General features: G+C 36.4%; 1 protein-coding gene across 12 annotated transcripts in view; it reads left to right on the top strand.

Moving 5' to 3' along the window:
• Positions 1-23,589, top strand: part of FBXL3 (F-box and leucine rich repeat protein 3) — a 37,099-nt gene that overhangs the window by 11,054 nt on the left and 2,456 nt on the right. For all 12 annotated transcript variants that reach the window (XM_020973260.2, XM_020973259.2, XM_020973252.2 and 9 more), the window contains 3 exons: positions 716-1,070; positions 3,453-3,575; positions 20,223-20,394. In XM_020973260.2, coding sequence (XP_020828919.1) covers positions 717-1,070; positions 3,453-3,575; positions 20,223-20,394 — 649 coding nt within the window. In that variant the 5' untranslated portion in view covers position 716. The remainder of the gene's footprint in view (positions 1-715; positions 1,071-3,452; positions 3,576-20,222; positions 20,395-23,589) is intronic.

Genomic DNA, 23,589 nt, shown 5'->3' with positions numbered 1-23,589 from the left:
GGTCCTCCTGACTCCAGGGCTGGTGCTCTGTCCGCTGCGCCACCTAGCTGCCCCATGGATAAATTTTTTAGTATTGAGCAAAGAAAATATATGGCCTGAGAAGGAAATCAGCTATAGGCTACATATGTATTTGGTTTTAAAGGAGATGCAGGAGTTTTCATCAGTAAATGATTTCTTGAGACTATTGGGATATGAAGGGTCTACAAGGGGATCAAAAACCCCTAAAGGGGGAAAAAATCAATTTATTTAACCTTTAAAGGATCAAACTCAAGACTGAGATTTAAAGGAATGGTTTGGGATGGTTCTGGGAGACCAAGAATCTCCTGATGACATTTCAAAGGACTCTAAAAAATAGCACTAGAAATTCCCTGTTTTCAAATTCATTGATCATCAATTACCTAAGTAGATTGTAAATTAAAGTAATCTTTAAAGTATCATCCAGCAACTCTGATTTGAAAATTTATGCAAACTTTTTTGCAAATGTATTAAATTACCTAATCAAAAAACGGTTGTACCAAGACTTGGGTTGAACTGCAGCTGGTCTCCATTAAAAGATGATTTTGTTGTACCATTTTAGTTTTTTTGTATTATTGTACATAATCTTCCCTCATATGTATTTTAGTGGGAATGATTTTGAAAGAAGAGTATAAAATTTGGATTTCTGTCTAAAAGTTACACAGGACTGAAGAAGCATTTAATGTATTTTTGTTAATAGGATGAAGCGAGGTGGGAAAGAGTGTGAGGTAACAAAAACTTCTTCAGAGGAGGACAGTAGAGAAGAATCCAAGAAACGGAGGACTACCAGTGAGAATTCTCAAACATGTGATTGGGGTAATCTCCTTCAGGACATTATTCTACAAATATTTAAATATTTACCCCTTCTTGATCGGGCTCATGCATCACAAGTTTGTCGAAACTGGAATCAGGTATTTCATATGCCTGACTTGTGGAGGTGTTTTGAGTTTGAACTTAACCAACCAGCTACATCTTATTTGAAAGCTACACATCCAGAGCTGATAAAGCAGATTATTAAAAAACATTCAAACCATCTACAGTATGTCAGTTTCAAGGTAATATAGTTTAAATTGTTACTGTTAAAAATAGTGATGCTTTTTTTTTGGTAGATGGTAGGTTAGGAGTAGAGAAATAATGGGGAGATGGAAAATTATTCTGTGGATTCTGTTACATCTAATTCCAAGAAACCCTTTGGAAAATATTTCTTTAATATTTGTGGTAATTAAATTTGGGGTCTTTTGTTTTTGAAAGTTGGCTAAGATTGAATAAGAAAATTACTGAGATGTTCACAAGCTCTTAATTTTGTTTATATGGATGTCTTGATAGGGTTAGGCATGAAGTATATTGTTTTTTTCTCTGCTTCTTATAATAGTATTTAAGTTAAATACTCTAGATTGATTTTCATACTTTTTGTAGCAGTGGAGTCCTTCACTTTAAACAAAATTTTGGTACCTTTGTTGTAATATATTTATAAATTATTTCTAAATGCCTAGTCTTATTGGTACCAATAATAAAAGGCTATTTGATTTTTATAAGAAAACAAAACAAGCATTGAATTGTAGAGCTGCATTGACCTAATTATAAGAATAAGCTCCAGAAGAACCCTTTTAATTTCTTCCAAACTTTGATTTTTAATTTTAAAACTTGGCAGAAAGAACACTGGACTTCAGTTAGCTTAGCATGCCTGGTTTTCAGTCTAGGTATTTGACTTTGGGCACTCTTGAGAAATGCTTTCCTCATTTGTAAAATGGGGAAGATGATAATACTTATACTGCCTTCCCTAAAGTGTAAAGTGAGGAAAATGCTTTCAAAACCATAAAGCCCTGTGTCATTTGTGCTATTATTATTGTCATCTGAAAAGAAGAGTTTTTAAGAATCCTGGTTACTTTGTTTCCTGTAATTCTGTCCACTTGACAGCTGCTAAAAATGCAGATACCTGTGAGAGTCTTAGGATAGTTTTCCCACAAGGTTCCCTTACAGTTCTCTTAAGCCCGTGAATCCTAATGAGGAAAATGGGACAGGCAGAAAGGAATACAAATCAAGTAAATAGGAAAAGTGGTTGAAAGGAAGGGGCAGTAAAAAAGGGATGATGGAATGGGATTTGGGGAGTAGCTATGGGAAAAGATAGCAGTAACCTCACTGGACTCTTGGAAGAGAAGTGAGATGCTTCAGAACATAGAATGAGAAGTGGGGGCAAGAAAATTGCATGGAAAGCATAATCCTCCAGACTTTGTCTCCAACTTTTGCTTCCAGGTTTTTTTTGTTTGTTTGTTTGTTTTAGGCAATTGGGGTTAAGTGATTTGCCCAGGGTCACATAGCTAGTAAATGTCAAGTGTTTTGGTCTAAGGCTGGATTTGAATTCAGGTCCTCCTGACTTCAGAGCCGATCCTCTGTGCACTGCACCACCTACCTGCCCCTTTACTTCCAATTTTAGCAGAGGGCCTCGGAAGCTCTTTCTCCAACTTGCCTTTTCCCCCACCTCTGCAGAAACTCCAAGATGGTGTTGGTAGAAATTTTGGGGAAAAGTAAGGCCTTGGGACAAGAGACTGTCATTGTTGCTTCCCTAAATGTCCCAGTCCCTGGATGTTCTGTCCTCCAAAGACTGGTTTTATGTAGTCCCTTGTTTCTGACTCAAACCCTGTATTCTTTATTGGCTCTAACTTAAATAGGCATTGGAACTACCTGAATGTCTTAGATTCCTTGGATCCTTTAAGCTGCTGGTGATACAGTAGATAGTTCTTTTGTTTTTAAGTTGATTTATTTTAATGACTGTCACTGGAAGAAAGCCAGCACAGATGTAGTCTTTTTGTGGGAAGCTGCTATTTCTCTAAAGCCCAGCCATAACTATGGAGACTTTTGGTTACATGTTGTCTTCTCCACTAGAAATGGTCACAAGGAGATTGGTCACAAGGAGCTGTTTTCTGAGGAGATCAGATTCCATGATCAACTTGCTTGGAGATCCTTATTCTATTCAGGGACAATATGAGTACAAATTTAGTAATTAATTCCCAACTTTGTCACCTTGACTTTCTCAGCAAATACCGATTTAATTTCAGTTTCTTGGGAACCACAGAAATGTGTACCATAGGGAAGCATGGAAATGTTTAAATATATATTCAGAACAAATTGATTGCTTTCAAAGCCGGCATCCATTTTTTTTGTTGCTGTTTCATTACATTGTATAACATAAGAAGAAATCAATTTAATGTTGAATTGTTCAACCATAAAGTATGCTCAACATTCTGAGAAACTAATAGTTTTTACAGTTGCCCTTTTAATATTTCAGTGGGACTTTGTTGGTAAATCTAAAGTTTTATATATAAGCAGAAGGTTCCTAAGAATAGAGTCTAATTCTTTAATGTATATTGTTCCAAGATATTAATCATATTTACTTCTTTTGCAAATGTAAAGTGTACTAAAATAATTATTTCCTTTAGGTGGACAGCAGCAAGGAATCAGCTGAAGCAGCTTGTGATATTTTATCTCAACTTGTAAATTGTTCTTTAAAAACACTTGGACTTATTTCTACTGCTCGACCAAGTTTTATGGATTTACCAAAGGTAACTACTTTAGTTTTTTAGACTATTACTAGAAAATTTTTAATGTAACCCTGGGTATTTATCTTCTTGATAAATGGGAGTGAAAGAAAAGCAGTACGAATAACCTACAGCCAATTCCTTCTTTTTCTTGAAAATTGTAATTGAAGAAAATGATTTTTTTTTAAACAAGCCACTTTACATATTGTAATTGTTCTATTTTGCCATTAGATGGTGATTCTACATTGGTAAAGTGAAATTCTAACAAATCATTTATATAAAGTGAAGACGAAATACTTGAAACTGACAGATAGAAATATAAGTTACCATAAACAGGAAAAGTGGTAAAATTAGCCAAAAAAAGGTTAGTTTCCCCCTTGTAGAACCTTTTTTTTTGCCCTTAGGATATTCCTAATCCCCATTCTTTGAGATATGAAAAATTAAATATAGTTGCTTTTTTGGCACTGTCAGATGAGCAAATTGGTCAAATTTGAAGTGATAAAAACTGAGGATTAAACTAGTATTTGAAACTCTGGGATAATTTGCATATATAATACGAATTTCTTTAGATAGTAATCTTTCCTAGGTAGTTAAAAGCTTCTGATTTAACAGTGTGTTGGAATTTGCAGTCTTCATAAAGGTATGTCTGGATGAGTTTAAGTATTTTATTGTAATAAAATGATTCAACATTATGTGAATTCCGTGGAGTGGGGAAGAGTTCGTTGTAGAATGTTATCTTTCGTGGAGCTTGTTCAAAGTGACATTTGAGTTAGTCTTAAAAGGACAGGTAGAAATCCAGTACATGAGAGGAGAAGGGACATGATCATTACGGGCGGAAGATGCAATATGGCAGAAACAGTGAAGTGGGAAAGCACAGGGTGCGTACGGAGGACAGCACATCAATTCTTCAGTTTGCCTAGAGTGACAGAGAGGGTAGAGAAGAGTAGCATGAGATAAGATTGGAAACCTATGCCTCACTAGTAGGAGTGGTAATAAAGAAGAGGGGAAAGGGATAGATACTGGAGATTTTGAGAAGATAGGATAGACTATATTTGATGAGGATGTGAGAGATGAGGAAGAGGGGAGAGTAAAAAATAGTGCAAATAATCAAATGTCAGATAATATCAAGAATTTGAACATGGGCAAATGAGGTGATAGTGGGTACTATTGAGAGAAATATTGATGTTGGATTGAAGAGGAAGTTTGCGGAAAGGTGATGAACTTGATTTTAGACCTGTTGGATTTGAAGTGCCAGTGGGATCCTTCACTGTCCATTTTTGCTTGTTACTCTCAGCAACCTGTCTTGATGTTTCTGATTGTGTTTGCCTTTAACCTAAGGCAGAACTAAAGGTTACTAGGGAAAGCTAGATAACTAAGCTTATTAAGTTAGTAATCTTAGTAATTGTTAAATTAACTCTGTAGGCTCAGAGCCTGAGAATGGATTCATTATTTTTCAGATTAGTAATGTTGTTAGGCTTTGTGACTGCTGTGTTTGAAAATTCCTTTTTTTTCTTTTGCTTTGGTCTCCAGGTTTTTCTGGTTTTACTCTAATTTTCTAGTCAAATAAGAAAAAGTATGAAAATAGTGGGAAAGCATAGAGGGTATGAATGAGATGAGTAACTACAATGAAAAGGATTGGGGAGTCAAAGGAAAGTAGTGATGTAGCTACAAACTTAATAGTGAGGAAATGTGACCGAGAGGTCAGTGTTTTCTGAATCACATTTTGTTAACATGTAATAGTTAACCAATTATTTTGTGACAACAAATGGAGAAGAGATAAGTTAGAGAACTATGACCATGATGTGAATTTCTGTGGGTTAAAGGCTTGACTTCTTGCTCGTCACTTGAAAGTAAAGGTGGGGGAGGGAGGGAGAACTGATAATAATCTTGTGGGTAAGTGACTAATCTTAGACTTTGATAGAGAGGAGATGAAAGCCAGGCATAAACTAACACAAAATCTGGATTTTAGGAGAACAGTTTCTGTAGTGTTTTGTTTTTTGAAAGAATAGGTAGACTCCTATGAGCGTAAAGTTCTAGAGACTCAGTCCAGGACAGATGGGATGCTCTTAAGAATAAAATTTTGTGTACACAGTGAAAAATTCTGGTAAGAAGAAAAATGGGAGAAAATGTCAGAAAAATGGATCTTGTTGTTCAAGAAACTTATTGACCAACTTAGATTTGTTTGTTTGTTTTTTAGGCAGTTGGGGTTAAGTGACTTGCCCAGGGTCTCACAGCTAGTGTCAAGTGTTTGGTCTGAGGGTGGATTTGAACTCAGGTCCTCTTAACTTTAGTGCTGGTGCTTTATCCACTGCACCACCTAGCTGCCCCGACCAACTTAGATTTTTAAAAGACATGCAGAAGGTTGTTCTAACAAGTTGGTAGTCTGACTATATGTAGACCACTGAATCAGAAATGACTTTACATCAGTAACTAGTCATTTCCTTTAAAAAAAAAATCAGTTTCATTTTCTAATGTTACTTGTTGCTTGCCATACCCTGTACCTGATTCTTTTCTCAAATAAAGTATTGATGATATGGATGATGATATATTGAGGCTTCTGTGTACTCTACAAGTCTTTGGTTTCTCTCATTCCTGATTGTTTTTTTCCAGTATACTCTATTTTTTCTTATCCTCACCTATCCCCACCTTTGCATTGAAATCACGAAATATCAAAAGTATATGTTGATTTTGTTTGAAGGACCTTATCCAATTTCTCGTTCAACTTAACCTCTTCATCCATGGCACCAATGTCGGTCCACAGACTGCATTATTTTATTTTCATGGTAATCTTTTTTGCCAGTATTTATCATGAACCCTACAATGTACAGATGGTTAAATTGGTTTTATCTTTGGTGCGTTTTAAAAGCAACTTAGTTTTTTTTAATTCACCTCCCCAAGAAGAACCTGTGAGCTGTCCTTCTGTTTAGCTGCAGTATAGGTATAGGTAAGTGGCACAGTAGATGGAATGCCAGGTCTGGAGTCAGGAAGGCCTGAGCTCAAATCTGGCTTCAGGCACTTATTAGCTTTGTGACTTTGGGCAAGTTACTTAACCCTCTTTGCCTGGGTTTCCTCATCTGTAAAATGATTTGGAGAAGGAAATGGCAAACCACTCCAGTATCTTTGCTAAGAAAACTCCAAAAGGGGTCACAAAAAGTCAGACACAACTGAAAACAACTGCAGCAACAAATACTTTGATTTCTTTTATACAAAGAATGTTAATATTGATACAAATCAGTTTTTCCAGTAGAAATTCCCCTGGTTAGTCAATTGAACAAGGATCTCACGTTTAAAGTTACCAACAACCAAGCTAAAGTTTGTTGATAAGCTAAAAACTGATTATTAGCACTTTTTCCCCTCTTTCAAACCTCCGCCACCACTGTTACCACAACCTTTTTGTCACTGTCACTGCACAAGCAGAAAGTGGCTGCATAAAAATTGGGACCATTTTGTAATTTTCTTTGTTTCATGAGTTGCCCTAGCTAAAGAACTCACGACCAAATATCTGACCTACTAGTAACAAGCCTTTCTAATACTTGCTTAGGCTTGTCAGTCTTCAGAGATCAGACTTGTTCTGTTGCCAAGACTATATTTGTAGTCCCAGCCTTGTAGAACTTGCCAGGACTTGCACTCTGCTGGCATGGTCTTTGAGAACCCCATAACACTATGAAGTATTGGGATAGAATTTTGTGGAGTATCAACATTATAACAGAATTAGAAGGAATAAAAATGAGGGAAAAGATGTGACCTGCAATTGAAACAACTCAATTTTGACTCATTCAGCTTATTGTTAATAATGTGAAGTAGATAATAGATAAAAAGAAAGGAACTAGATACAAACTCTAATAAGGTTATATAGAAATTTAACCACTATGAATCAGTTCCTATGAAGGGAGACTACGAGAGTTCAGAAAATGCCTTAGTTAATCACATACTTCATAAAGTAGAGAAAAATGACAAAGGGTAATACTAGTTAAAAATATGAATTTGTTTATAGAGAACAATGGAAAATTATAAAGCAGTATTATTTCATAAAACAGAGAGAGCCAGGGAAGAGTAAAAGCAGTTTAATGAAAATTTGTCAAGAGACTCAACTCACCAAAGTCATCCCAAGGGATGAAAATGGAAGGAAGACAACAAACAGCTTTTTTGGTGGTGGGGGGGGAAATACTATTTTATTGTTTCAATTACATGTAAAGATAGTTTTCAACATTCATTTTTTATAAATTTTTTTATAATTTATAAATAATTTATAAAATTTTATAAAATTTTTTCTCCCTTCCTTCCATCTCCCCCCACCGACCCAAGACAGCAAGCAGTCTGATATAGGTTATACATGTGCAATCATGTAAACATATTTCCACATTAGTCATGTTGTGAAAGAAGAAACAGAACAAAAGGGAAAAGCTATGAAAAACAAAAAAGTGATTTGTATTCAGACTGCATGGTTCTTTCTCTGGATGTGTATAGCATTTTCCATCATGAGTCTTTTGGAATTGTCTTGGATCATTGTATTGCTGCGAAGAGCTTAGTCAGTCATAGTTGATCATAGTACAATGTTGCTGTTACTGTGTACGATGTTCGCCTGGTTCTTCTCACATCATTCAGCATCAGTAACATAAGTCTTTCCAGGTTTTTTTAAAACCCACTTGCTCATTTAAGAAACATTTTCCATTGAAAATGTCTGCAAAGATTTTCATAGCCAGGTTTTCACTGTCAAACACAGTCCAAGTGAACTCTACTACATTTGGACTCTAGTCATAGTCCCTAATCACAAGACTCTAATTACAGTCTTAGATATGCTGATGTAAGAGGTAGAAATGGCACTAAAGAAAACAAAGGTGGGAAAAGCATCTAGATTAGATAGCTGTGTTGGAAGACACCACCATTGTGAGAGGTCTAGGGACTGATTCACAACATATCTTTTTTTTCCCCCAAATTCATAACGTATATTAAGGAATAAAGAAAGATACCAAAGGCAAGGGAAAAAATCTCAGGCTTTACTGGTAGGAAAAAGTTAACTGGACAGAGTAACAACTGTGAAGCTTTAGGCCTGATTTCCTAACTACATATACTATCAGTTAGAATCACCGGGACATATTGAGGTCATCCTCCTGATGTTAGAGGGGGTATTAGAGGAAACAGGTAGGATTTTACAAGTGGCATTCCATAGTTGTTTACATCTTCACCATCACACTATTGACTAAAAGATGTAGAAAATATAAGATCCTATTGTACTTACTTATTGATCATAAAACAAAATTCATGGAGTCAAAGGATTTGAGAGTTGGAAGGGACCTCAGTGACCATGTAGTCTAACTCCTATGTGAAAGGAATCCTCATGAAAACATGTCTGATAAGTGGTCATCCAACCTCTACTTGAAGACCCCCAAAGAGGGGGAACCCAACATTTGTAAAGGTAGCCCATTCCATTTTTGCCCAGCTCTGATATTTAGGGAGCTTTGTTTTCTGCCTTTCATTCAAATGGATCTCTGATCTTGTTGATTCAGAAATTTCTTCCAGTGATGCAGATTGCAATCCATCTGTGCCTGCCCATCCTATACGATGTGAATTCATGTTCTCCCAAAAATGCACATGAAAGTTCCACCCAGTGTGCTGGAAGTCTTCCACACTTTTTTCCAATATCTGTAAAGTACCAGTAGAGTACTCTGGCACTGTCCACGCGTCATCCCTCAGTCTTGCCACATGACCAAACCATCTTCTTTTTCTGCGTTATGTTTCTTTGATGACATCTTTTGCTCCTATTTTTTTCCTCTCTTCTGTTTTTAATTTCTTGTTAGTTATATGTTGTAGCCTTCTCACATCCACCATGCACTTTTCCATTGCCCTCTGTTATGATGCTTATTTGTAGCTTATCAGAATTTATGTTCTAGGTATGCTTTGGCAAACATACAGCTTACTGCCATACAGCAACACTAGTAAAATTGTTTGTATTAAAAAAATAAGCATTTGCTGATATGAGAAGCTTGGGGTCAGTAAAAGTAATTCATCCTTTGCTCTTCTAATTCAACTTTGGGGCCAGCTCACTGGATGAGATAAGGTGGTATTTTGTTCTACGGAGTTGAATGTTTTTTCTGTAATCAACAAATAAGCATAATGAGATCTTTTATTCTCTACATCTTTCAGTCAGTTGTGTTATGGTATAGATTTGGCCTATTGTGGAATATTATTTTAGAAGGCCTGCTTATTCTATTCTAATATTATCATGGAGGATGTTTGTAATTCATGTGTAGATTACCCTCGTAAAGATTTTGTATAGATGGTAGAACAGGTATATAGATGGGTGGTAGCTGATGTTTTTTCATTCATCTTGTTTTGGAATCCGTAAGATCTGAGTTCTCCCCCCCCCCTTGATAATCTTCCCCTCCTTTAGATACTGTATAAATTGGTATCTTTGGTAAAATGGTCCCCAGTATTCTCAGTTATATCACTTTCAGTGCAGATATCCTGTATGTTAAGGATTCTTAACTTTTAAGATTTTAAAATTTTAAAAAATTTAAATTAAATTTAAAAATTTTTAAATAAATTTAAAATTTGGCAATATGGTGAAATACATGAACAAAACGTTTTTAAGTGCCTAAGATAAAATACTTAGGATTACAAGGGAAACTAATTATACTAAAATACATTTATCAAAATGTTTGAAAAAATTTCACTGACAACCCCCTCCCCCCACCTCAAAAGAATACCTGCCTTCTGTATATCTACTTGATCCATTCTGGCCACTTTTCCCATCCTTGTTCTCTTCAGTGCTACTACTTATACCTCCTCTTTTTAGTACCTTAATGGATGGTCTGTTTGTGGTGGTTCCACTGTCCATGATAGAGGTAGTTGTAATAATTTTTGCAGTTTTTCCCCCTTTTTCTTCTATTTGTAGTCTTCTATTTTCCTCCCTGAATGCCTTTGGGAAGACTCTGCTTCATTGAATGTCTTGTCACACCTTTATCAGATTGGTTTTACGATCTACTGAGCTTCTTTCTGCCTTACAAGATGCTTATAGTCAAAGAATATGACTACAGTAACACTCAAAAGAAGAAATCCAACCTTTCTATAGCTACATGAAAAAAAATGCTCCATATTACTAATAATTAGAGGAACATAAGTAAATCAATTCTGAAGTTCTGCCTCACTCATCAGATTGGCAAAGATGGCAAAAAGAAAAGTGACAATTGTCAGGGCTGTGGGAAAACAGGCAAATTGATACGTTGTTGGTGGAGCTGTGAATTGGTCCAGCCTTTCTGGAATATAGTTTGGAGCAATGCTCCCAAAGTTACTAAACTGTGTATACCCCTTGACCCAGTGATATCATCACTAGGCCTATGTCCCAAAAAGATCTGAGAAAGAGGAATATATTTATTAAAAACATTTATAGAGGCTCTTTTTGTAGTGGATAAGACCTGGAAACTAAGGGGGCGCCCATATAAATTGGGTAATGTCTGAACAAACTATGGTATATGAATATAAGAAATGATGAAATGGAAAGTTTCAAGAAGAACCTGGCATTCTGGGCTGGGCTTGACATAGGCACTTCTGGTGGTAGTTTATAGTTGATATTAGAACAAAATGAGACACAAAGTCATTTGACAGTTAACAAAAGGAGATTTACTTATCCCTAGCTAAGGAAGAATATTTGACGAGGATAGGCACCAAGGACACTTTGAATTGATCCAGCTGCACAAAGCCTGTGTTACTCATCATGTCCTACCAGCCAAACCTCTTGAGAACCTTCTCCCCTTTTTTCCTTGTGGTTTCTTTTCTACTCAGTTGATGAGGAAGTGGTGTCTACAGAATATCTCAGTACTTTTTTTTTTAAGCTAGGCAATGGGGTTAAGTGACTTGCCCAGGGTCACACAGCTAGTAAGTGTTATGTATCTGAGGCCGGATTTGAACTCAGGTCCTCCTGACTTCAGGGCTGGTGCTCTATCCACTGCACCACCTAGCTGCCCCCCAGAATATCTCAATACCTGTTAAGGAGAAAGTAGTCATATCTGCAGAGAAGAAGGGATTAAAATGTTGCTTCTATGACATCTGGGAAGACTTGTATGAATTGATTGAAAGTGAAGTGAGCAGAACCATTTCTGCATTAACCACAACATTGTAAAAATGAACAATTTTCAATGACTTAAAAAATCTTATTCATGTATTGATCAACTTTGATCCCAGAAGACCAGTGGTGAGGAATGCTGGCCATCTCTTGACAGAGATGTTGTGGTCTAAATATGCAAAATGAGACCTTTTTTGACGTGTTCAATAAGGAATTTTTTTTTCTGCTTTGACTATGCAAATTAGTAAGCAAGAGTTTTATTTTTCTTTTTTGAAGGGAGTTAAGGGGTGTGAATGAGAAAAAATAAATGCTTATTAATTGAAAAATAAATATAATTTAATTTAAAAAGAATATTGCTTATAATTGTCATTTTGTCCTTCTTTGCAAGATTATATAGGGACGATTATATTCTGTTGCCTTTAGCAGCCATCTTTGGCAAGTAAATCAAATGTTTGTAGCCTTCTTGGGCTCTTTTGGTCTCCGTGTAGCAATCACTTATCATTGGTTTACCTTCTAGTTGGTATCAATGTCATTTCTGTTGCACATTGCCCATTTTAAATTTTTCAATAGCTTAAGTGATTCAGTGTTGATCTTAATTGCATGCCATATCTTTCTTCTCATTGTTGTTTTTTCTTGTTTATTCTGACCTTAACTCCAATGAGTCTAAAGTCTGTGGAGACAGTAGATGCAAGGATAACACACATTTCTAATGATTCTTTTTGCATCTGTTAAAATGTTAATTTCATTTTTTATGGTATTTGTCATATCCAGCAAATAACTTTTTTTTGGTGGAAGAAATTGTTTCATGGTATAGAAGTATGAGGCTTCTGTGTAATCTTCAGGTCTTTGGCCTTTCTTATTTCTTTCTCCTAAGCCATACTTTTCTATAGATATTTTCCCCATCCTCATTTTTTCCCACTTTTGCATTTAAGTCACCAAGTATCAGAGATTTGATTTGGAGAGTCTTAGAAAGGTTTTCCATTTAATTTCTCTTTATCCTTTCATCTTAAACAACTGATACTTTTGTGTAAGCTGCAGTTATTTTAATGATGGTCTTTTTTTTGCACATAACTTAGAATTAACATTGTTATCTATGAAGATCAAATGTCCCCTGATAATATATCTTGTAACTTTTCAGAATACAATAAAACCAACTTCAACTCTTGTTTGCCTTTCCAAGGAGTACCTGTGTGTGATCCTTTTACTTAGCTGCAATTTCCTTCAGTTTTCATTTATTACAAGAATGTAAAATGATTTATATGATTCAGTTCCTCTAGCAAAATATTCATATATTGGTCACTGAACAAGGATATCACACTTTAGAGTACCAATAGTCAAATCAAGGTTTTGTTGTAGGTCTAAAAACAGTGTGATTCTTAAGACACTGTGCCCCTTTCCCCACCATCCTTCCACTATCAGCATTGAAGCAGAAAAGAGCCTTAAGGGACTGAGGGCCATTAAAAGTTTTTTCCCCCATTTTACAAGTTGCTATGACCAAAAAAGTTTCATCAGCAGGTTGCTGGATTCCTGGTGATAGACTTCTTTTTTTTTTTAAATATGAATTTGTTTATTTTTAGTTTTCAACATTCACTTCCACAAGTTTTTGAGTTCCAAATTTCTCACCCCTCCCCCCCCCAAGATGGCATAAATTCTGAATACCCTTCCCCTAGTCTGCCTTCTCTTCTATCTCTCCCCCCTCCCTTCTCTTATCCCCTTCTATTTTCCTGTAGAGCAGTATAGACTTCTGTACCCCATTTCCTGTATTTCTTATTTCCCAGTTGCATATGAAAACATTTTTTTTAAAACGTGTTTTTAAAACTTTGGGTTCCAAATTTTCTCCCTTCCTCCCTCCCCCACCCTCACTGAAAAGGCAAGCAACTCAATATAGGTTGTACAGGTGCAGTTATGCAAAACACTTCCATAGTAGACATGTTGTGAAAAACTAACTCTATTTCCCTTAATCCTATCCTGCCCTCCCATTTATTCTATTCTTTCTTTTGACCCTGTCCCTCCTCAGAAGTATTTGCTTCTGATTACCCTCTTTCCCAATCTGCCCTCCTCTCTATCATCTCCCTGCTCTCTTGTCCCCTTCTCCCCCTATTTTCCTGTAGGGTAAGACAGATTTCCATACCCAATTGAATGTGTATGTTATTCTCTCCTTAAGCCAAATCCTATGAGAATAAGATTCCCTCATTCCCTCTCACCTTCCCCTGTTTCCCCTCCACTGTGAGAAACTTTTCTTTTGTTTTTTTTTGTGTGAGGTAATTTACCCCATTCTACCCTCTTTCTTCTCCGAGTATATCTCTCTCATCCCTTAATTTTATTCTCCAGATATGAACCCTTAATCTTCAACTCACCCTGTGCCCTCTATCTATCTATATATACATACATATAATTTTTTTTCCTTCAACTACCTAATACTGACAAAGTTCATGAGTTACAAATATCATCTTTCCATGCAGGAATGTAAACAGTTCAATCTTAATAAGTCTCTTATGATTTCTCTTTCCTGTTTACCTCTTCATGTTCCACTGGAGTCCTGTATTTGAAAGTCAAATTTTCTATTTAGCTCTGGTCTTTTCATCAGGAATGCTTGAAAGTCCTCTATTTCACTGAATGACCATTTTTTCCCCTGAAGGATTATACTCAGTTTTGCTGGGTAGGTGATTCTTGGTTGTAATCCTATCTCCTTTGCCCTCAGAATATTATATTCCATGTCCTGCGGTCCTTTAATGTAGAAGCTGCTAAATCTTGTGTTATCCTGATTGTGTTTCCACAGTACTTGAATTGTTTCCTTCTGGCAGCTTGTAATATTTTCTCCTTGACCTGGGAACTCTGGAATTTGGCTATAATATTCCTAGGAGTTTTCCTTTGGGGATCTCTTTCAGGAGGAGATCTGTGGATTCTTTCAATTTCTATTTTGCCCTCTGATTCTAATATATCAGGGCAGTTTTCCTTGATAATTTCTTGAAAGGTGATGTCTAGGCTCTTTTTTTGATCATGGCTTTCAGATAGTCCAATAATTTTTAAATTCTCTCTCCTGGATCTATTTTCCAGGTCAGTTGTTTTTCCAATGAGATATTTCACATTGTTTTCTAATTTTTCATTCTTTTGGATTTGTTTTACAGTGTCTTGATTTCTCATAAAGTCACTAGCTTCCAATTGCTCTATTCTAATTTTTAAGGAAGTATTTTCTTCAGTAATCTTTTGGACTTCCTTTTCCATTTGGCCAATTTTGCTTTTTAGGGCATTTTTCTCCTCATTGGCTTTTTGGACCTCTTTTGCCATTTGGGTTAGGCTATTTTTTAAGGTGTTATGTTCTTCAGTATTTTTTTGGGTCTCCTTTAGCAAGCTGTTGACTTGTTTTTCATGATTTTCTTGCATCACTCTCATTTCTCTTCCCAGTTTTTCCTCTACTTCCCTTACTTGCTTCTCAAAATCCCTTTTGAGCTCTTCCAAGGCCTGGGACTGATTAATATTTTTCTTGGAGGCTTTGGATGTAGGAGCTTTGATTTTTGTTGTCTTCTTCTGGTTGTATATTTTGATCTTCTTTTTCACCAAAGTAGGATAATATAGTCTGACTCTTTTTGCGCGCTTGCTCATGATCCTGGCCAATTACTTGTATTTTAAATTCTTTATTAAGGTAAGAGTCTGCTTCCAATGTGGAGAGTGTACTGTCCCAAGCTTCAGGGGTTTGTATAGCTGTTTTCAGAGATACCTATAGGGATCTGTAAATTTTCAGTTCTTCCAAGGTGGTATGATAAGGGGCCAGGTGTTTACTCCTTTCCTGGCCTGTGACCACAAGTAGTCTTTCTGTCCTGTAACTGTGAGGAGGGGTTCCTCTGCACAGCCACTACAAGCTCCACCACGCCAGCGTTCCTCCTCACCCCAGCACTGCCGCCCAGAACTGTGACCCAGATCCACAGATGGGCAAAGCAAGAGATTGCTGCCTCAGCACTGGCAAAGAGATCCCTGCAATCCCTCTCTGATCAGCCACTGGATTCCCCCTCAGTTTGTGGGCCAGAAGCTCAGGAAGCAGCTGCCCCCCTCCCCGGCCACGCTCTTGGGGAACAGAGCTGAAACCCTGCCTTCCTCTCTGAGCAGCGACAGAAACAGACTTTTCCCACTGACCTTCTAAGTTGTCTTTGGCATTTGTGGATTGAGGAGTCTGGAAACCTCCACAGCTGCCCCCGATTCAGTTCTCTGAGGCCTGCTCAGGTTTGGTGAGGCCTGCGCGCCCACACTGTACTCCCAGTCTGGCGTGATACACCTTTCTGATCAATCATCCAGGTTGTCTTGGGCTGGAAATGTGTTTCACTCTGTCTTTTTGTGGGTTCTGCTGCTTCAGAATTTGTTTAGAGTCATTTTTTATGAGTATTTGGAGGGGTTTGGGAGAGAGCTCAAGCAAGTCACTGCTTTCACTTTGCCATCTGGCTCCACCCCGCTATAGCAGCTCTTTTTAATGTCGGTGATAGACTTCTTCATAATTAGCTAGTCTCTTCCTTGGAAAATAAACCAAATCTGTTTTTCCCCATCTTGAAACCTTTCCAGCATGGTAGAATCTGCAAGAGCTTGTGCATTGCTGGTATAACCTTCAAGAACAAAGGCTCACCCTCATGCCAAGATGAGAAATCAGGGTAGGACTTCTGTGGAGATTTTCCTGACATCAGGCCTAAATTTGCCTCTGCAGTGTTCACTTATTGCTTTCATTTACTTTCTCATTACTATTTTTTCTTGTTTATTATAAATTCTGATATTAATTCTTATGAGTCTATAGTCAGTGTGTTTATGGACACTTGACTCAAGGATCACTCACACATTTTTAATTAGCTCCCACCAAGCTATACTGTACTAGATTTTTACATTATGTTCCAGAAACTTCAGTCCTGGAACTCACAACTCAAAATTACCCTCTACCCCCAGGCCCTTTCTGTGATTGGAAGGTGGAGGGCCCCTTCCACAACTATTTAAGGAGGGCACTTGGGCCACTCATCTCTTCATTTCCTACCAGACTGCACTCTCAATCTGCTTCTGGACTTCTCTGTCATACTTCTATGTTGGATGCCTTTTCCCTTCTCCTTTTTTTAGCTTCCTTTTATGTCTTCTCCATTAAAACATAAGTCCTTGAGAGCAGGGACTGCCTTTTCTTTTTGCTTGTATTTATATTCCTAGTATTTAGCACAGTACCTGGCACATAGTAAACATTGAAAAAAATACCTGTTTACTTGACTTGGTAGTTCTGCCCTTTGGGACTAAGCAGAATAAGTTCTTAAACTCTTCCATGTGGCTGCTCTTCAGATATTTAAAGATGAAGAACATGATAGTTGAATCCTGTTTCTGAGAGTATTATCTTTTCCAGGCTAAATGGGCCCAGTTCCTTATATCAGCTGACCTCAAGGCCCTTCACCATTCTGGTTTCTCTCCTCTGGACATTCTCCAGCTTACTAGTATTCTATGTTGAGACCTTAGCAAATGAATCCTGATGCGAGCAGAGTATGGTAGGATTATGATTTATTTCCCTGTTCCTGGAAGCTGTGCTTTTCTTACTGCAGCATAAGATCACATTAGCTTTTTTGACTGCCACATCACACTGCTTACTTAGCTTGCAGTACATTATTTTTAATTACAAAAGGCATTTGAATTGGTAGGACATAATGTAACCATAAAGTCACTTGTCTTCAATAAAGGAGTATCTCTGTATATGTTAAGATCAGTGCTATTTTTAATAGATTAAATCAGTAATAACTGTTGAACTAATCTTTTTTATTTCAAAGCCCAGTATAAAACAAGAAAATGTATGTTCACCAAAGGTGATTGTCATTGTAATAGAGAATGTCCTTGTGTCTGTCCAAGTGGGAAAGTGGCCTCCATGTAAATGATAAGGTCCTAGTTGTAGATAATGATCGAATTTTAAAATTGATAATACTGTGTTGTAGTATAGTAGCTCCAAGAACATTACAAGGCTCTTTCAGTGATAACTATGTTTACTCAAAAGAGCTTGCCCTATCAGTCTATAGAGGAAAAATTAAATGGGCAGAAAATGTCTATTGTCCTATAATGTATACTTGGATGGGAAAAGTCCCAGTTTTTTAAAAAGGTAAGAGGTAAGTATGCATTTTGTAAGCCAATGGGTAGAAAAATTAAAGCATGTATTATCAAAGGGATGGTTAGTCAACATATAGAAAAAAACAGTGGCAAACACAAAGAGCCTGTGTGGTTTTATTGAAGATAGGTCATACCAGATTAAATTCATTTCTGTCAATAAAGTCAAGAAACATTTATTAAGTGCCTACTATGTGTAAGGAGCTTACACTCTAATGGAGGAAGACAAACAAAAGAAAGCTGAAAAGCAGAGGGAGAGGAAAGTACCGAGCACAGGGACATGGTAGAGAAGCCAAAGAAGTCCAAAATGAGTGCTGCCAGAGAAGTCCAGAAAGTCCAAAATAAGTTCAGCTAATTGGGAAATGTCTGCGGAGTTGTCTTCAGATGATTTCCTTTTTTATTTGGTTAGTAGGCTTACAGGGTGTTAGAAGGCTGTGGACAACAATATACCTAGATTTCAAAAAAGCATCTGACAGTCTCTGATGTTAATGTAGACAAGATATAGGCTAGATGATAGGGGGATTACAAACTGGTTGAATGCTAGGACCCAAAGAGTAGTCATTAATGGTTGATGTTAACTTCAAAAATCTCTAGCGGAGTGCCCTAGGGATCTGTGGTTGTCACTGTGATGTTTAGTAACATTTTTTCTCACTGACCTGGAGAAAGACAAATGGAATGATTATTAGCAAATTAGTAGATGACACAAAACTTGATGGGTTAACGTTTAGTCAGGATCCAAAAATAATCTTAAGAGACCAGACTACAGCAATGCTTCTCAGACTTTTTTTTAAATCTTAGAACCTTTCTACACTCTTAAAAATATTGAAGAATCCCTAAAGACCTTTGTTTATGTGGGTTATAACATTTACTTTGTTAAAATTAAAAGAATTTAATATTATTATGCAAATAGTTTTGACTTCTTGTATCCACATGTGGACAACTGCTAGACTGAATTAGGCCAAAACTAGCTGATGAAATATGATAGGGCTAAATGTGGTTTTATAGTTGGGTTAAAGAAACCAGTCAATTTCTCAAGAACAAGATGGGGGACATATAACTAGATAGCAAATTATATGAAAAAGATCTGGGAGTTGCAGGCTCTATGTGAATCAGCAATATTGTGGTACAGCCAAAAAAATCTGATGTAATCTTAAACTGCATTGTGAGGCATGATGTTATTCTACAATCAGGGAATTGATAGCCCTGTTGTGTGCTTTGCCCTAATCAGACCATAACTGGAGTAATTTGATTATGAGTACCATATTTAAAGGACATTGAAATCTGGAGAATGTAAAGGAATGTGACCAGGATTAGTGGAGGAACTGAGGATATATTCATCCTGCAGGATGGTGGGGATAACAAGAACTATCTTGAACTATTTGGAAAGCAGTCATGTAGAAGTGGTATTAGACTTGTGTTGTTTGGCTCCAAAAAGCAGAACTAGGTGAACAGCAGGTGAAAAGTTGTGGGAAACGGATTAAGGCTCATGTGAGAAAAATCATAAGAGAGCTAGGGAAATAAGTGGAATGAATCTCCTTAGAAAGTAATCAGACTTCCTCCCATGTTAGCTGTTATCAAGGAAAGCTATATTCCAACTTTTTAAGCATATTATATAAGGGGATTCTTGATGAGATCTGATTTGTACTAGATGCCTGAGGTACCTTCTGACCTAAAAGATTCTGAGTGGGAACATAAAGTGATTAAGGGAGAAAGTATATAAGGGCATGTGTCAGTCTTTTTCCCTGTTCCCTGCCTTCATCTTTTTTTGTTGTTGTTGTTGTTTTAGTGAGGCAGTTGTGGTTAAGTGACTTGCCCAGAGTCACATAGCTAGTGAGTATTATGTGTCTGAGGCCGTATTTGAACTCAGGTCCTCCTGACTCCAGGTCCAGTGTTCTATCCACTGTGCCACCTAGCTGTCTCGATTTTGATTTTTATAATCAAATTTTACACAAGTTGCGAATTCCAGCACTTTCAAAGTTTCTGCTAGCTTCTGAATTGATTGGTTTTAATTTGGCTACTACATCCATTTTGAATACTTTTAACTAGTAAGGAATTAGATGAAGTTTTTTTTTAAATAGTGTTGAAGTATAATTTAATGAAAAGGATACAGCCTACTTTTACTACATTAAACATAACATTGGTTACCAAATAGAGTACTGTGATGTATTTAAGTAACACTGTAACCATAAGTTCCTGGAAAGAATTTCTCTCTTCTCCTGCTAGAGACTACAGTAATTTCAAGAGACCTTCAGTCTGAGCCTTTTCTCTCCCAACAAGTACCCTTTAATCTTTTTCACTATTTGGAAGCAAAAAATAGAATGAATAGCATCCTTTTTATCTCATATTTCCTAATACCAGCCACCAACCTCCCCCTCCCCCCTAAATGGCAACAACTATATTGACGTAGCAAATTTAGCATAAGTTTTGGAGTGATATATTTGCTGTTGTATTATATGGAAACTTTATTTTAAAAAAAATTAAATGATGATCTTATTTTTCCCCCATAGTCTCATTTTATCTCTGCACTGACCGTTGTGTTTGTAAACTCCAAATCACTGTCATCACTTAAGATTGATGATACACCTGTAGATGATCCATCCCTCAAGGTCCTAGTGGCTAACAACAGTGATACACTCAAATTGTTAAAAATGAGCAGTTGTCCTCATGTCTCTCCAGCAGGTATGTTGTATTATATTTTGCTCATTATAGTTTGAATAAAAGTTGTGTGGTATGTTAAACCAAAAAATTACAAAGACTGGTTTTTTTTTGGGCACAACAGGTAAACTTACTCTTGTACATGAATCTTTTATATTTAATGTTATATAATTATATTTATAATAACATAATAAAATATTTAATATTATATAATAAATATTTAAAGGCCACAATAATAGCTTCTCCCATTAATCTTTTTTAGACTAAGTATTATAAAATTTCTTTATTCCTTATGAGATGGCTTCTCAACATATTACCCTTCTTTTTTTTTTTTTTGCTATTATGTCAGTATCTCCCTTATCTGTGATGCCTAGAATTGAACACAATATTCTAGGTGTGGACTAGTACATTATAGGGGGCCTATTTCTGTGATCTGCTATAATTAAATTTTTAAGTGCTATTTTACACTGCTGTAGAGTCAGCATGCTATCATGGATAGGGAGCTATCTTCATATTCAGAAAGACATGGGTACAAGTACCACTTCTGATACATCCTGGTGTGTGATGCTTTGTAAATTTCTTAACCTATCACTGCCCCAAGTAGCTCCCTCAGACTAAAACTGCAGAGCAGATGCCTATCCGAATTGAGAGAGGGGCACAGGTCCATTACTGAAAAAAGGTGATTGAGAAAATGTTATTAATTATCAACTTACATGCCTACCATAGCGTATCTGCAACATCTTTGAAATACATGTGTATCAGAGGTATTTTTGATGAAGGTATGAAAACAGAACAGAAGGATTTAACAGTTTTCTACACTATGCTATTCAGGCCACATCTTCAATATTGTGTTCAATTCTGGCTATTATATATTAAAGGATATTGACAATAATTTTTTTATTCAAAATAGAAAAACTCACTTAACCAAAGATCATATTTGTAATGTAAAAGCTGCAATATTTACATCTGCTTATTTGGTAGGCATTTTCTGGAGGGTGGAGTAGGATGCCATTTCAGCTGTTGGCCCATAGTTAAAAAGGGAACATCAATAAGAAACTCAGATGAGTAGTAATATTCTTATTCAAACATTCTTCTAATTAGATCAGATCCAGTGTGGCACCATGCCAGGGGAATGGTGATGTGAGAGAGTGTAATAAATGAACCTTTTGCCCAAGTTCCTGTGCTTCCAGGGGAGTGAGGAAATAAAAATGTGAGTCAAGAATTAAGGAAAACCTAGGTTAACCTTCCTTCCATACCCCATGTCGAAATGGTCCACTCTTTTGAGTTTCCCCAGTAAGAAAATTCATGAAGACATACAGAAGGCTTTGTTCTTCATGGTTCTAAGTCATACCTTCATTTATTTCATCTAAATCTTTTATATTATTTCCTTGCAGAGAGAGAAGACTCTTCATTCTCCAAATTTAAGCTTACAAATGCAATTAATGCTTAGTTTTCCTATTATCTTTTCCCCCCACCTAAAGGTATTGAAAAGAAAAAAAATCAGATTCCATTTACTAATAAATTAGCATCCTCATAAGACTCTGCTCTGAGCCCATAATTCAGCTCATTATTCAGAAGTATTATGTCTTTACAATTAGGCAGCACATCTATGTTTTTAACAGCAATAGTAAAACAAACTCCCATTTATTTACCTTATTGGTCCCATAAAACCGACCTTGCATGTAACCCCATCATCACCAAGGCAGATTTTGATAGTTTGATTTGGTTTGTAGTTTTAAAACCCAAAAGAATCTGTCAGCAAACCTTGGAAAATGTTTATAATTATGGAAAGTCAGTGTCAAATCACTCTGGGCTCCCTTCTTAACTTACATTTAAGTGCTTTTTCTGATTTCTTCCCGCCAATAAAATATGTGAAATCAATGTCTATAGCTTTATTATTTTCAGGCATGTTTGACTCTGTGACCTCATTTGGAGTTTTCTTAGTAAAGATGCTGGAGTGGTTTGCCATTTCTTTCTCTAGCTCATTTTACAGATGAGGAAACTGAGGCAAACAAGGTTAGTTGACTAGCCAAGGCTCACACAACTGGCAAATGGTTGATTTGAGGTTGGATTTGAACTAAGGCCCTCCTTACTCCAGGGCCGGCACCCTATCCACTATACCACATAGCTGCTTTAGTGGTATTATAGAAAGGATATATTATCATATTTTTCATAGTTTTCTCTAAGTGTTTAAATTTGGAATTCTAAATATTGGATGTATTTACAATGAAGAATAAGTTTAAAAACTATTTTCTAGAATTTAGTCTTTGAAATTAGGTGATGATTTGATTAGCTAAGTAAAGATTAAGCATACAGTTTTAACTGAATAATTAGCTTTCAAAGCCATTACTAAAATTTTTTAGTAAGATATTTAGACTTTGTTGATGTTTCCTATTACTGATAATCATAGTTTGAATAGCATTTTTAAAAAATTGATTTTATTGATAAATTTGTGTGCCTGGATTTCCTCCTTTCTTTTTCCTCCTCCCATAGAGTCTTCCTTTATAGAAGATTACTTTTAAAAAGGGGGAAAAATTAGCAAAACTGATTAGCATAAAAAATAATCTCAAGTATTGTTTTATACCCTCTCCCAGCTCTACAGAGGAGTAGAGGGAGGGGTCTTGTATTTCTCTTTTCTTGGGGGGTGGCAAGGTTATTCTCTATAATTTCACAGCATTTTTTCCAATTGTTTTATGATAGTTCTTTTCATGTACCTTGTATGTATATTGTTTCCTGGCTCTGCTTACTTTGCATCACCTTACATTCATTTTTCCATGCTTTTCATTCATCATGTTTGTCATTTCTTACAGCACAGTAATATTCCATTACATTTGTGTGCCACTGTTTCTTCAGCCATTCCCCAATTCATGGATCCCTACTTTGTTTCTAATTCTTTGCTATCACAAAAAGCTGCTATAAATATTTTAGCTCACATGGAGCCTTTCTTTTTGCCATGGGATACATAAATGGCACTTTAAGGTTTACATAATACTTTATGTATGTTGTCACATTTGTTTCTGGCAACTACCGTATGAGGTAGGTAGTGAAAGTATTGTTAGTCTCAATTTATATATTGGAAAACTGAAAGTGACAGAAGTTAAAGACTAAGTAGGCCAAAGTCACATAATTAGTAAGTGATCAAGCTGGGATTTGAATCCACTTCCTTTGTCTTCCAAGTTCAACAATCTTTCCACTATACCATGCTGTGTCCCATTAAAA

This window comes from Phascolarctos cinereus, unplaced genomic scaffold (genome assembly GCF_003287225.1).
Source record: "Phascolarctos cinereus isolate Bilbo 61053 unplaced genomic scaffold, phaCin_HiC Scaffold_7;HRSCAF=346, whole genome shotgun sequence".
NCBI lineage: Eukaryota > Metazoa > Chordata > Mammalia > Diprotodontia > Phascolarctidae > Phascolarctos > Phascolarctos cinereus.
Note: the sequence above shows the minus strand (reverse complement) of the source record. Positions and strands in the feature narration are given on the sequence as shown.